Source organism: Chiloscyllium punctatum, chromosome 14 (assembly GCF_047496795.1).
Source record: "Chiloscyllium punctatum isolate Juve2018m chromosome 14, sChiPun1.3, whole genome shotgun sequence".
Lineage (NCBI taxonomy): Eukaryota > Metazoa > Chordata > Chondrichthyes > Orectolobiformes > Hemiscylliidae > Chiloscyllium > Chiloscyllium punctatum.
In genome coordinates, this window is record NC_092752.1 from 30031276 (window position 1) to 30048083 (window position 16808).

Here is a 16808-nt window from a genome sequence, read left to right on the forward strand (position 1 = left end):
TCATAAATATGTTAGCTGAGCCAATCCTGGGAACGTATAATCACTCATAACCAAGACTGCCTTCCAGGGAGGCTAATATCTCCCTCATTTTAAAGAGGAGGAAAAGACCCGGAGGACTGTGCCTCATAGACCTCTCATTGCTGAATGTAGATTTTAAAATCCTGTCAAAGATGCTGGCCCTGAGATTGGAAAAGGTTCTGCCAACATTATAAAAGACGACCAGAAGGGTTTCATTAGAGTCTGTAGCTCTTCAAATAACATCAGGAGAGTGTTGAATATAGTGCAGGTGTGCCAGCAGAGTTCAGGGTTTGGTGGTCTCCTTGGACACTGAAAGGTTATCGTATCTTTTTGGTGTCCTAGAAGCTTTGGTCTTGGGGGTGGGGGTGGGGCTTTCACTAGGTGGGTGGCAATGCTATATAGTGACCCTAAGGCGGCGGTACGTACAAGCAGGGTTGTCAAATAACTTTAGCATTTCGAGAGGCAGCTGACAACGATGACCTCGCTCGCCACTGTTATTTACCTTCATAATTGTACCGTTGACAGAGGCCATTCAGAAGGACCCTGAAATAGTGGTGCCAAACGTAGAAATAGGACAGCACAAAATTACTGTCTACGCTGATGACGTTCTCCTATTTTTGGCTAATCCAGAAAAGTCCCTACCCTGGTTAATACACAAAATTAAATTATTCACCGTCTTCTCCGGATATAGAATAAACTTTACAAAGTCGGAATGTATACCTGTGGGGGCTTGGTGGAGGGCCTGACCTGGAGGATGGAAAATAGGTTTTCTTTACCTGGGTATTTTTATTACCCTTGTTTTCTATCATTTGTACAGAGCTAACTTTGTGTAATTATTTGATAAGATAAGACAGGATATGCAGTGGTGGGAGGGGTTACCAATATCATGGTTATGTTGAATAGCCTTGATTAAAATGAACTTTCTTTCTCGGATACTATATCCTATGAGAATGCTCCCGCTGTTGCTGCCAGATAGGTGTTGCAGAGGTTAAATGGCTGGCTTACGTCCTTCATCCGGTGTCATAGACGCCCTCTCATTAGATTTACTAAGTTGCAGCTCATGCAGAGTATGGTGGGGCCGGGATGGGGGGGGATTCTGCCAGATTTGATGCGATATCAAATAGGTGCCCTATTGTCATATGTGGGTGACTAGGTGTGCAAGTATCCTGGGTCAATATGGCTTGACATCAAGGCTTCTCAGGTGAGGTGTCCCCTCAATAATTTACTCTTTAAGGCTAGGATGAAATCCATGGCTGAGCATTGTAAAAGCCCTATTCCCCTAAACACGGTCAAAGTGTGGAGAATAATGCGGCAGGGCGAGGGAAATCCAAGGAGACCACCAAACCTGGAATTAACCTCTGCTGGCATTGCTGTACTATACTCAACACTCTCCTAATGTTATTAGGAGAACTACAGCCCCTAATAAGCCTTTCTAGTTGTCTTTTATAATAGTGGACAGCACCTTTTCCAATCTCAGAGCCAGCATCTTTGACAGGATTTTAAAATCTACATTCAGCAATGAGATAGGTCAATACGAGGCACAGTCATCAGGGTCTTTTCCTTTCCTTAAAATGAGGGAGATATTGGCCTCTCTTACATAAATTCACCTAAGACGTCACCGTTTACCCCTTTAGTTGGAGCCCCAGGATTTAGGTCGGGGTCAGTGGACTCCAGCTTTAAGGCAGGGGAGGTCAAGGGAGTCTCCTGTTTGGGAGATTTATTTGAGGAAGAGGTCCTGTTGTCCTCTGACCCATTAAGTCACAAGTTTAGTTTAGTTTAGTTTAGATTACAGTGTGGAAACAGGCCCTTCGGCCCAACAAGCCCACACCGACCCACCGAAGCGCAAACCACCCATACCCCTAACCTAACACTATGGGCAATTTAGTATGGCCCATTCACCTGACCCAGCACATCTTTGGACTGTGGGAGGAAACCGGAGCACCCGGAGGAAACCCACGCAGACATGGGGAGAACGTGCAAACTCCACACAGTCAGTCGCCTGAGGCAGGAATTGAACCCAGGTTTCTGGCGCTGTGAAGCAGCAGTGCTAACCACTGTGCCACCGTGCTGCCTATGGACGACTTAGTAAGGACCTCTTCAATTATTTCCAGATTAGGGACTACATGCAGAGAAAGACCACGCTCTTGGCTCAGCCCTATAAGTCTGATAAAGAGAGGGGCGACCTGGAGGATATGGAAAGATTCTATGGAGTCTGGAGTCAGGAACTAGGAGAAGAAATTTCGTTTGAAGCATGGGAGGACATATGGGAGAATGGGAGGAAAATCTTGTTATGGAATAAATAGCAAGTTGAAGATTCTTCACAGGGACCATATGGCTCCAGAACTGTTGGCAAAGTTCAAGAAAGGAGCATCTCCAGGATGTCCTAAATGTAAAATCAACACAGGCACCCTTACGCATTGCTTATGGTCATGTTACAGGATCCGTGAATATCGGGGTGCCATAGCTAGTGAGTTGGAGGGGATTCTGGGAGTAGATGGGGCTGTTCACCCTAATAAGAAGATTTGACAGAGGCATTCACATTCAGAAGGGATCTATACAGTGTTATTAGAGAAGCTATTTTAGCTTGGGGAAACATCAAGAAACAGATGACACAAACCTAATGTGACTGGCAAAAGATCCAGAAATAATTTATTTTTAAAAATAAAACACAGCAAGTGCTTACAAACTAGAATGTTGTCCCTGAAAAGATGCTGAAGGCTGACTAAATTCACTACTGCCCATTTTACAAACCCATTGAAATTGAAAGCTCCACCCAGATTATTAATTGAATCTATTGACATATCTATAGTTACTAACTACAGCCAGGATGACTTATCTTTGGGTAAGTGCAGCATGGGCTTCTGGATACTGCTTTTCCACAATTAGAAGGCTAATGTATATTGTTGGGAGTCCAAGCAGATACATACTTGGCAACCATTTAACACCAAATCTGGTCAGAAAGTGTGCAATGTTGATATTAAGACCACAGTGTTCAATAGCATTATAACCTCACAGGTGTTGAAGTGCTCATTGAACATTGACTGGGCTCAACATTTCATCAAGTTTAAGTCCAGCATGGTCAAAATGCAATAAATAGTAGAGGTCAGCCATACAATTCTTTAAGATCATGTCCTTCAATAAGATCAGAACTGAGCTGACTGAATATTCACACTTCCCAAGTCACATTCCTATCACTCAAAAAACCATCAGTTATCATCTTGATTATATCAGCTGTCTGTAGTATAGAATTGCAAAAACTCAACTAAATTATATTGGTTTAAAGTAATTTGATCCTAATCCTCTAGTTTTAGATTTTCCAGCCACAGTAAAGAGCTTCACAGCATTCGCACTGTCAAATCCTCCAAAGAATTTTACATAATTCAGTTGTTACTACTGAACTCCAGAGAATAGAGACCAATTCTACTCAAATCTTTCTTCATAGCAAGATCTTTTCATCTCAGGAAATAATCTAAAGAAAATGCGAAAAAAAATTCACTAAGTTATATTATCTTTTCGTAGGTAAGATGACTAAATCTGATCACAATACTCCATGTATGATTTCACCAAAGCTGTAAATAATTGCAAAGGTTTTCCTTGCTCTTGCACTCCAGTGCTCTTACAACAGAAGCTAATATTCTATACATATTCCTACGATTTGCGATATCTGCATACTAACTTTGATTTGTGTTCAAGGACATTCTAATGCTTTTGGATATGAACATTTACTAATCATCAACCTTTTAAAGGGCATTCTGCTTCTCTATTCTTCCTAATAGAGAGTAAATAAGTTCCACATTGAATCCCATTGAGGCATCTTGTCATCCACTAAATTTGTTTATATCTCTTTGAAGATTTCTTGGGTCCTCTTCACAACTTGCTTTCCACCATCCCTCCACACCTGCTAACCATTATAAGGTCATCTAACTTTGATATATCATGGCTGAATCCTTTAGCTAAGTCACTGATATATAGATTGCCAATTGCCTGAGGCAAAGCACTGATCCTTGTGGTAACCCAATACTCATTGCCTGACAACTTGAAAATAGCCTATTTATCGCTACCTATTTTCAGTTAAGTAACCAGTCCTCAACCCTTCAATTCCAACTGCATTAATATACTGTAATGGCCTCATGCGGCATCTTATCAAATATCTCTTTCAAATTTACATGTGCCACATTCACTGGCTTCCCCTCATCCAACCGGCCAATTGCACACTTAAAAAAAACTCCAACATGATTCCCTTTTGTAAATCCATGTTGATTTTGTCTTATAATGCAAAAAATATCACGTTTACCACATTCTATTCCTAACACTTTCCCTTTTACTAATGTCAGGCTAATACGTAAACATTTTGTTTTATTCCCCACCCCCCCATCCCGACTTGATGAATTATACAATTCAACAGTAAAGAATGAGTTGCTTATTCTTTTGCACCAATCTTTCTGCAAACTCTAATATGGTCAACCATAATAATTTCTTTGAACTCCTATCCTCCAATTTTGTGGGAATGAATTTGCTTCACTCTTACCAGATTGATTTTGGAAAGAGAATCTCCAGCAATGGCTGGGCTTCCCACACCATACACAGTTGGACACATTCCTTTACTTCACACAGATTCCTGTTATTTTTCCTTGGACCTCAGTTATCCATTGTAACCCTCTTCTGAATATGGGCCTTATGTTAATCTGCTTCCAAATCTCTGGAATCTTCAGTTTATGCGGTCTTTCATAGTTTTTGTCAGTACAGTAATTTGCATTTAAATTGCAAACAAATTGCCAAGACACTTCACAGAGCCATAATAAAAAAGGACATCAAATCAAAGTTGGCAATATTTGAAGAGGTGACTTCAAACTTCTACTCCTAGTTCTCATGTTCTTGTCCAATACTGTACCCCAGGTAGCAAAGCAAACAGGCAGGTCTTGAAGTGGTAATCCATCCCAGAAATACTAACATCACCTCGGTTATATATTTAGCACTTGAACATAAATGCAGTATTACACTGGAGTAATTTTACAATTAAACAAACCTCACGTGCATCTGTTAAGTAAGTTACAAAGATAATTGGAATCTTTATAGGTGGAGTATAAAGTCTAAAATGAAGGAAGATATTCGGAAATGCCTAAAGATGAAGCTAATTTGCCGAAGGCAGACCACACATCAAAGACAAATAACACAGTATGTTCAATTTGAAAATAAATTGACATAAGTTACAAAATAGCCATTTTCACCTAAAATATGCTAAATTGCATAAATTATTTCTTTTTTAAAAAATAGAAACAGCTCATGCCAAAGGTGGCAATGCACACCATCAAAAGATACACAGGAAACAAAAAGAAACCATTGTTGCAGCAAAGTTTTTAAAAAATTTTAACTATACTACTCAAATGTTTTGGATGCATCATTGAATTCGAAATAGGGTCCTCAAAGGTGAAAGCATTTTATCGGGCAAGTACAGCACTTGCAAAATATTAACCTTAGCACTCGCACTATCAAGGTTTGAACAAAAGCAAATTTTACCAATATTGTTCCATCTCTGGGTTCAGATCCAGGAACGAGGGGGAGGGAGAAAGGAGAGGGAAAACAAAGCAATTGTAAGGTTTTAATATCCAAATTGCACAATAATAATGAGCTATCCTTTTAGCACTTACCACAAGCAATTGTCCAGTAGACTAGGGAGTCAGGAGTCTGGTAAAGGATTCTATATGGTGCAACACGAGCACTGGAATCCAATACAACATCAAGTGTCCCAACAAGCAAACCTGCATTGAAGGCCCCAAAACAAGACAAGTTATTCCAATAATTACAACTAAATAAATGGACAAACAGTTACTTGGTATCTAAATATTGCAAAAAGTTCATGTTCAAATCTTTCATCCTAGATCAGTCTTGTTTTCTTGCTATGAAAAGTAATTAGTCTACTTATGAAAATTATTATGGACTATTTGAAAAGGTTTCTCTTAAAAATACTGATAAGTACCGCATTCTTACATGAAGTTAAAGTATAATGTGAAATAATTTAAATACAGAATGTCTAGTATGTCATTATTGAGCAAATGAATGTTCTTCTGTCAAAATGTAGCTATAATTTAAAAGATTATTTAACAACTCGTTCTCACTCTTTACACATGAAAAGCTTTTCGTAAGTCTAATAATCTGAAACATTGAAAAATATGGCAACATTTGAGTTGGTCATGTGATCCAACAACAGCAAAGTAATGCAATGTAATGAGAAATTCATGAGTGATAATGAAAGTTGCGAAATTAGGAAAATGTGAAAATTAGAAAGTGCTTAAAATTACAATACAATTAATTTCTTCGAGATTATATGCTCCTTGCTTGGACTGCTTTCATTTTTACATTATGATGTCTTTTGATCCATTTCCCTTAGATTTACAAGTTATTCATGGAATGTGGGCATCACTGGCTGGGCCAGCATTTATTGCCGATGTATTGTTGCTCTGGAGAAGTCACTGCCAAGTCACTTTCATGAACCACAGCGGTCCATATGCTGTAGGCAGAACCATAATGCTACTCGGAAGGGAATTCCAGGATTTTGACTCAGCTATAAACTTCCAAGTCGGAATGATTACTTGCAAGTGGAGATGTTCTCATGCATTGGTTGCCGTTGTCCTCCTTGATGAAAGGTGTCAAAGTCTGGAATGTGTTGTCTGAGGAGGCGAGTTAATTTCTGCAGTTCACACAGTTGCGACAGAGCATTGCTGGTGGAGTGGATAGCGTGTGGATATGGCACCAATCAAACTCTCTCCATTTCTTGGATGATGTCAGGCTTTGAGTGCTGTTGGAGCTGCACTCATCCAGACAAACAGGGAGTAACCATCACACCCCTTGTAGTTGGTGAATAGACTTTGGGGAGTCAGGATGAGTTACTTGCCGCAGAATTCCTAGCCTCTGACCTGCTCCTGTAGCCAGTACATTTATATGGCTAGTCCAGTTCAGTTTCTGGTCAACAGTAATCCTCAAGGATGTTGATAATGGTGGAATTCAATAATGCCACTGCCATTGAATATCAAGGGAAAATAGCTCAATTCTCTTGTTGGAGGTGGTCATTATCTGACATGTGTGGTATGAATGTTACTTGCCATCACCCAATTAAACCAGCTTACAACAAATTCCTGCTTTCCAAAGCTCAGAACAGTGATTTATCATTGTTGCCTCATTGCTGAATACATTCTAAATCTGAGTACTGAGGTTTGTAACATATGGTCTTAAATTCATATGGCACTTGTATCGAAAAAGAATACCTTCACAGAAGAGAATAGCATTTCACTATTCTAGATATTTTCTGATCAACTCATTTAGAGTTGTTATTACACACCTCTGGAGGCGAGACTTGAACCCAGGCCTCCTGGCTCAGAGGTAGTTTCAGTAACATACATCATAACAGCCCTCTAAATATATTTATAATCAGCCCATTCAAACATGTTGCTGCACACTTCTGGAGCAGGTTTGACTTGAACTTGGATCTCCTGTCCAGAGGTAGGGACATTATCACTGCACCAATTGGGCCCTTTTTTCATGTTCTAAATACCTTTTAATCAACATGTTCAGAGACATTAAGCTACAACTCTGGAGCAGGTGGGAACTGAATTTGGGTCTCCTAGCTCAGAGGTAGGGACACTACTGTTGCACAACAGCCCCTTTTTTTTAATGTTTTCTTAAAATCCAGAAGTGCACAATGCATGCACAACTGAACAGCTTTTCCCCCAAAACACACATGGTACTTTCATCTATTATCCATACCACTACATCAATTGTTTCCAATTGATCAATTTACGTAAAATGCACAACAATGACAATGAGGGAGAGATAGGGAGAGGAGGAGAGAGTTAAATCAAAATGGAGTTGGAGGTGAAAATAAGGCATTCTATTTGGTACGGTGCTCACATTGGTCTAACAGCATCAAGAGTGTTAGTGGAGACCACATGCTCCCTCTCAAAGGACTGCTGGGCATGAGTATAGCCATGGAAGAGGGACAGACATTTCACAACTATTATCCCCTTCAATGGCCACCTTGGACCTTACACGAGATGTCTAGAGATTCGGACAGTGGAGCTAAACTACAATGAAAAGCTAAAAAAAACCCTTCAAATAATTAAAGAAGGGGGTTGCACCCATTCACAACTAATATGTACATGGTCGACAGACTCCACAGCACCACAATATAAGCAGCTGATATTTCATCCACCTTGTTCGTGGAACACTAACTTTTGCTGTCTATATCCCTTAACATCCGATGTGCATCCTCTTCATAGTTTACATTTCCACCTGGCTTTGTATCATCGACAAACTTGGATATATTACACTTAACCTCATGTTTTCTAACAACCTGTTCAGAAACGTAATGATTCATGTCTGGAGCAAGTAGGACTTGAACCCTGGTCTCGTGACTCTGAATTAGGGACACTACCACTGCACTACAAACACCTCTTCTTCTTAAACTCTAAAAACAACTGTTTATGAAGACCACTTCAGACCCTTTATGAAGTTTGAATATTGTTTTTTTTGGGGTGGGGAGGGGAAAGTACAGAACTCATTAGTACCCAGGTCCAATTTCAGCCTTGTGCGACTGTCTGTTCAAAGTTTGCATGTTCTCCCGGTGTCTGTGTGGGTTTCATCCAGGTTCTCCAGTTTCCTCCCACAGTCCAAAGATATGCAGGTTAGGTAGATTGGCCATCCTAAATTGCCCCATAGTGTCAAAGGATGTGCAGGCTAGCTGAATTAGCCATGGTAAAATACAGGGTTTCGGGATAGGTTTGGAGGCCAAGTCTGGGTGGGATGCTCTTCCGAACTTAAAACTCAATAGGCTGAATGTCCTCTTTCCGCACTTCAGGGGTTCTATGATTCTAAGCTGCACTCACCATAGACCAGATAGAGAATGTGCCTGTATTTCACAATTCAATAAAGTCTCTTCTTATTCTTCTATATTCAATAAGTACAAGCCAAACCAACTCAACGACTCTTCACAAAAAAAAACTCCAGTTCCAGGATAAATTTAAATGAACCTTCTCTAGACCACATCCAATAAGTGGACCAAAACTGTGCACAATATTCCAAATGTAGTCTAATGCGCACATTGCACAGTTTTAGCAAGATTTTTATATTCTATTTCCTTTGAAATAAAATCCAACATTTCATTTGTGTTCCCCATTACCTGCTGATCTTGGATACTGGTTTTGTGTTTTAGGCACGACAACTCTTAATCCTCTTTGGCTTCAGCTTTCTGCAGCTCTTTTAAATAATATTCAACTCTTATATTTTCCCTTTCAAAAGTGAATAACCTTACATCTTTCCAAAATATATTTTATCAGCCAAGTTTTTGCCCACTCGTTTAACTTATCTATATCTCTCTGCAGACTCCTTCTATTATCCTCACCACTTGCCTTCCCATCTAAGTTTAGGTCATCCATAAACTTGGTGACAGTAAATTCACTTCCCTCATTCAAGACATTAACATATATTGTAAATAAATGTGGCCCCAGCACTAATCCCTCTTGCACTCCTTAGATACAGGCTGCCAATTTGAAAATACTCATTTTTCTAACTCTCTGGCTCCTTTCGTTAACCAACTCTCTATCCAAGCTAATAGACCAACCCCAACACCATGGACTATTATCTTTTTACATAGCCTAATATGTGGTACCATAACAAACACTTCTTGGAAATCCACATCTATTACATCCATTGGTTCCCCTTTATCTATTCTGCTTGCTACTTCAAGAAGTTTTAATAAATTTGTCAGGTATGATTTCCCATTCATAAAGCTATGCTGATGCTGCTTGATCACATTACATATTCCTAAATGCTCTGCTATTACATACTTCATAATAGACAATAGCACTTTCCTGTAACAGACATGAAGGTAATTGGCTGAAAAGTACCTTTTTTTTGTCTTTTTCCTTTAAGAAAGTGTAACATTGCCATTTTACCAAACCTTCAAGACTTTTCCAGAATCTAAGGATTCTTGGACAACTACTACCACTATTTCTGGAGTTATTTCTTTTAGTATCCTAGAACACATCCTTTCAGGTGCCTTTACGGGGATAACTGTTGGACCTGACTGCAATGAATGAACTCTTGTCACAAAACTGAATTTCACAACCATTAGTCTTTTGATCCAAAACATGTCAAATATTATAAATAATATTTAGAAAATGTTTTAGGAACTTTAATAACATTGTGGATAACGGAGAACATTTAATGGCAGGCTGAACAGGTCACAAAATAAGTTTTAGAAAGGTTGCAACACAGCAGATGTCTTTGCCAGACCTTCCTCATCCTTCCCCCATAACCCTGTGATTTTTCTCTCTTACCGAATTCCCTTTCTAAAGCCATAATTGAATACTCATCCATGTAATGCATTTAAAATCCTAACCACTTGCTGCGTAAGAAAAAGTCTTCCTCTGCACCAATAATTTGTTTACCAGTCAATTGTGATCTGTATCCTATAGTTATTGACCAAACAATAGGGAGAGTTTAACTCTATCTACTGTCTACAGCCTTCATGACTTTTAGCAGCTCTAACTAAAGTACTCTTTAATATTCTGTTCTCCAAAGTGAACTCTAGTTTCTCCAGTTTATCATATAACTGGAGTTCCTCATCTCTGAAATTACTCAGTCTTTTTCTGCATCTTCTCAAGTATGTATTAGAACAATCAAAAATGACAGACAGGGGACAAAAATTTCCTGAATATAGTTCAGGAATTCATGTGGTCTACATGAACTTCCAACAAAATGCTGAATTCTATTGGCAGGATGCAGAATTGGAAGGTACCCTATCACAGCTTTATTGCCAATGTATGCTGATGTGGAAGGGAGGCAACAGTGGTTTTATTGCTGCACCGTTAATCCAGAGACAAAAGTAATGTTCTGGGGACCTGGATTCGAATTCCACCATCGCAGATGTGGTATTTGAATCCAATAAAAAGAAAAGTCTGGAATTAAGAGTCTAATGATGACCATGACACTATTGTCGAAAATTGGAAAAACCTATCTGGTTCACCAATATTTTTAAAAGAAGAAAGCTAGCAGACTCACACCAATGTGGCTGACTTAGGGAAGGGCAATAAATGTTGGCTTTGGCAGTGAAGTCATGAATGAATATTAAGAAAAGTTAATGGGATGTGCTTTACCAATAATGGAGCCTCAAATTAATATAGTATACAATAGTAAGTGATGTTAAACAACGAGGCAACAGAGGTCTTATGCAACTTCATGTTGCCCATAAATTGTTATAGTACTTGGTATATTGCAGAAATCATTTAAACATTAAAAAAAATAGGATTTGCTTTTGCAAACTGAACATGAATAATACACTAATTTCTGGATTAGTGGTGCTGGAAGAGCACAGCAGTTCAGGCAGCATCCAAGAATACACTACTTCATCTGATTATTCAGCACTTTGAATATCTATGATCATGTTTAGGCATTATGTAACTGATCACTACCATCTTTAAGGGCAATTAGAAATGGCCAATAATTGCTGGCGTAGTTATCAATGTCCACATCCAATGAATAAATGAAGAAATTAAACAGAAAAATACATCTAAGAATTACAGTGTCAATGGTGAACACAACTTTTCCAATTATCTTATTTGGTATTTCTTGCATGAAATCAAAATTCTTTCATCATCCCAAAACAAAAACAAATCAAGAAGTGAATTCAAACTTGAAATCTTTATCAATGACCCAAGTTAACTATACCTTATTTGGATGAACACCTGCTTCATTGTTAGCATGGTACATTATGCTAATGTGTACAATATTGTATAATTCTGCATCATGCCAATAGGCAAAAGGAATCACTCGATGTCTGCCTTGTCTAAATGTTGTTGTTGTAGATCATTTTTCTTTCTACACCATGAATCCAAAACTAAATTTGTACCATCTCACTCAATGGAAATTTAATGCCTGCCAATAACTTAGACAAGACTGTTCCTAATCAAGACACTTCACATGAACATTATCAGATATGGAAGGGCAGTCTTATGAGGAGAGTTTGAATTGGTTGGGCCTGTATTCTTTAGAATTTAAAAGAATGAGAGGTGACTTTGTTGAAATATCTAAAATTCTTCAGGGACTTGACAAGTTAGATGCAGAGAAGTTGTTTCTCTTGTGGGAGAATTTAGGACATAATCTCAGAATAAAAGGTGGCACATTTAAGACAGATGAGGAAGAATTTCTTCTCTCAGAGGGTACTGAATCTGTGGAATTCAGGCTGTTGAGCTGGGTTATTAAGTATACTCGGAACTGAGGCAAATGGATTTTGAATCAAAGGTCACTGTTTTAAACTCTAGTAGAAACAAATCCAGCTGTCCAACCTGTCCCTATAAAACAACCCACTCATTGCAAGTAATCTGCAATGAAGTGCCTCCAACAGTTTAAATAAGGAGGTAAAAACTCCACACAGTATTCAAGATGTGGTCTCACCCATATCCTATATAATTGAAATGTGACATAATTACTTACATGTTTACTTCCTCTCTTATTAAAAGAGTGCCATTTGCCTTGTTGATTACATGCTGAACCAAGTTCTGTATTTCATGCACTGGAAAACAAATTCTCTGCATTTCAGAATTCTGAGGTCATCCTCCATATAGCTAAGTTTCTGCTTTCTTATTCTTCCTGCCCATTTTCATACATTATACTTGTTTACCAGATATTTGTCCACCCATCTACATTCCTCCTTATGATTTCTTCATAACATGCTTCCGACCTATCTTGGTGTAATTTAGCTACAATGTCTTCCCTCCCTCATAAGACTCATTGATATGAATTGTAAAGATTTGAGGCCCAAGCACAGATCATTCCAGGACTTTACTCATCATATCCAGTCAAAGATCCATTTATACTTTCCCTGTTTTTTGTCAGCCCATCTTCTCTGCATTCTAACATTACCTTGTACATCTTGAGCTTTTATTTTCCACAATGACCTTTGATGTGGCATCTTCTCAAATGCCTTTGGGAAATGCAACTACAGTATGTCTACTGGGTCTTTTTTTAATCCAAAGTGCTTGTAATTCTATCAAAGAACTCCAAACGATTGATTAAACATGATTTCTCCTTAACAAAAACATGTTGATTGTTCCTAATTACGTTTCTGTAGTGGGTAGAAACTAATCCCTTTAAATGGCTGATTCGATGATAAACATGAAGCTAATTGGCCTATAGTTTCCTGTTTTCTGCCTTCCTTCTTCTTGAACAGAGGGGTTATATTTTCTACTTTCCAACCTGATGAAACCTTACCTGAATCTAATGAATTTTTGAAAATTAACATCAATAACACTACTACTGCATTAGCAACCTCTTCTAGGTCTGGAGACTTACTAGGCTACAGTTCCATCAGTTGGCTTAGTAGCACTTCCCTCAAAACTGTCATTTCATCATGTTCCTTTTCTCACTTCCACCTCCTGTTTTACATCTATTGATGGATTTTTTTATCCTTTATAGTGAACGTAGAAGCAAAAAATTTGTTCATTTCATTTGCTAGAATTTCCTTATTATCTACTATTAACTCGCCATTATCACTCTAGAGGGCCAACATTCACATTTTACTTTTTTCTTGAGGTACCAGTAGAAACTCTTGCTACCATTTTCACATTTCTAGCAAGCTTCCAGTCATACTCGAACTTGTTCCTTCTGATTAATCTTTTAGTCATTTTCTACTGTTCTTTATATATTCTGACTAATCTGACATGTCACTCTCCTTTCCACAAGTATCTACCTTGTTCTTTGGTTTGATGCTTTTTCAAACTTTTTCAATTAACAGATAAAAAGGTCCTCCCTTTATAATTATGCTAAAGAAAGATTCTACTTTGACAATGAGTATTTTGAAATATCCCTTTAAATATCTGCAACTGCATCTCTACTGATCTAACTGCCAGTTTAGTATGCCAGTTCACTTTAGCAAGATCAGCTTTTCTTATTTAGGTTTAAAATACTAGTCTTATGATGCAAGCTTCTCCCTTTCAAGCTAGATATAAAATTCAATCATAGTGTGGTTGCTGCTTCCTAGGGATGCCTTTTCTCTGAGGTCATTAATTAGTCCTCTTACGTTATATTAGACTTGGTATTATATAACCAACTCTCTGGTTGGTTCCAAAATATGCTCTTCTAACAAACTGTATGAACTCCTCATCCAGGCTATTACTACTGCCAATGTGACTTTTCCAGTTTATATGCAATTTAAAATCACCTATGATTATAACCACCCATTACCATAAGCACCCAAATATAATTCTAGTACACTTTGTCTCACATTGATTTTTCTGTCAGGTGAGTAGCAAACTACTCCCACAAGTTATTTCTTTCCCTTACTGTTCCTCATCTCCATCCAAAACAATTCTACATCCTGATCTCTTGAACCAAGGTAATCTCTAACTATTGCATGACTTGATTAAGTTAAAAATTACACAACAACAGGTTATAGTCCAACAGGTTTTATTGGAAGCACACCAGCTTTCGGAGCACCGCCCCTTCATCAGGTGATTGTGGAGGACACAATTGTAAGGCACAGAATTCTGTAGATTGACCCCACTATGCAGTGCCCATTTTTCCCAGTACTGATGCCAGTGGCTGTCAAACCAGATCTCACTTCTCCCACATCGGTTTTTGAGCAATATGTTCATCTTTCTAATTTTACGTACCTGATGACAATTTGTGACTAGCTCAGGTAATAGAGACTATAACCCTTTAATTTATGGCCTAATTCATGTTCTCAATGCAGATCCTCCTTCCTAAATCTTCACTCCAAATGAACTAACATTAATAAATTTCCACATTGTAAGGATTTCAAGAGATGCTAGACTCTAAGTGTTTTCTTTGTGTCACTACAAAATATTTATCCAGTCAGAAAAAAAAAGGCTTTGTCATTGAGCTACCAAGAGTTATCATATACAGAAGTGCCTTAGAAACAGAACAGAGACAACCTTGGTTTCCAGTCCATGGTTTTATATGACTTTGTACCAGTTCTTTTCAAGCTGATCAAGGATATTTTAAACTGCAACAGTGTACGGTTGTAGCAGTCTCCCATCTCTGCAGCAACCATAGGTACAACCTCAAAATACCTACAACAAGATGACAAATTTTATTTCAAGGTAAGTGAAATCTTGCAATAGTAACCGCAAAACCGAGCATAAAACCATATCTTAAAGCTACAGGTATGGCAGATTATTTTTCTGGGAAAATGTTGAAGATGACGAATGCAATAAAGGTATACAATAGTAAATATTCTGTAGTCAAGATCCACTTTTGTGTACATCAGTTCCCAACTGAAGAAATACAATTTCTAGCTGGAAAAAAGTCAGAAATCACATGACACCAGGTTAGAGTCCAACAGGCTTAATTGAAATCACAAGCTTTCAGAGCATAGCCCCTTCAGGTGAATTGAGAGAGAAGCACACAGACACAGAATTTATAGGTAGAGAGAATAAAAGATCACACAAATGGTGTGAATGGGGTACAGTTTTGGTTTACTTATTACTTCGGTTAGATCTTGGCATGCAAGTCTTATACCTATCATGTTATTCCAGTCATTTGGTTTGTCTCCAGCAGCACCTTTTTTTTTATAATTATCTCTGTCTCATTTAATTGATTATAGGTTATCCCTTCACTTGTTATTCAGCTATTGACACTTTATTCACACCATTTGACACTTTTGATCACCTGCACAGACTTATTATTTGACACCCCACTCACACCATTTGTATAATATTTTTGTTCTCTCTGCCCTTGATCTCTCTGCCTATAAATTCTGTGCCTGCATGCTTCTCTCTCACTTCACTTAATGAAGGGGCTACATTCCGAAAGCTTGAGGTTTCAAATAAACCTATTGGACTATAACCTGATGTTGTGTGACTTCTGATTTTGTCTGCCCCAGTCCAACACCAGCACATCCACATCATACCTGGAGAAAAGCATTTAGATAAGCTATTCAGTTTAATTAGCACTATTATAAAAATATTAAACACTGTACATCTGCATAATTTTGGCCTAAACATACAACTAAACAAGTGAAAGTGTGATCTACATGCTCAGCATTACTCTCCTTATTGCTTAGAGGTAAGTGTTATTGGCAAACCGTAAGTTTAAAAAGTCACAGGGAGGCTCCAATTACACTTTGTGACTGCTGAATCATAACAATTTGAATACAAAATATTATACATCCACTAAAGCTCAAAATGTGAAAAAAAACTAAAAATTTCAGATATCATTAGATATTTTTTAAAAAACAGAAAATCCTAGAACTACTCAGCAGGTCTGCCAGCATTGTGGGAAGGAAACAACTAGTGTTTCAAGTTGACAATTGTTCATCAGGAAGGAAGTGTGGATTGCAGATGCTGGAGATCAGATTTGAAAAGTGTGGCGCCGGAAAAGCACAGCCGATCAGGCAGCATCCGAGAAGGACAGCCAACATTTTGAGCATGAGCTCTTCATCAGGATGCCCCAACACACCACCTTTCGACAAATATTGCTAGGCTTGCTGAGTATTTAGAGCAGGCTTTACTTTTATTTTAGATTTCCATCATCTGCAGTACTTTGCACTAATATGAATAAAGGCAGGGTTTGTTTAGTTCAAGCAGGTAGGACAGTAAATCATTAACAAGTTAGGGAAGAAAGGGATAAATTCTCATAGCCATCACAATGGTATAAATCTTGCAAAGTGAATCAACCATTTGTATTACAATAAACACAATTTAACTAATCTCAATAAAAGTAAAAAAAAAATCGATCAAGTTCGAAAACATGTGAATGTTCCGCGCCATTACATTACT

At 38.2% G+C, this 16808-nt stretch overlaps 1 protein-coding gene across 1 annotated transcript in view; it reads right to left on the minus strand.

Annotated features, from left to right (window-relative positions):
• The window catches only part of tbc1d9 (TBC1 domain family, member 9 (with GRAM domain)), a 69974-nt gene that overhangs the window by 48595 nt on the left and 4571 nt on the right, over nt 1-16808 (minus strand). The window contains exon 2 of the mRNA XM_072584122.1: nt 5667-5777. Within this exon, the coding sequence (XP_072440223.1) occupies nt 5667-5777 (111 nt within the window). The remainder of the gene's footprint in view (nt 1-5666; nt 5778-16808) is intronic.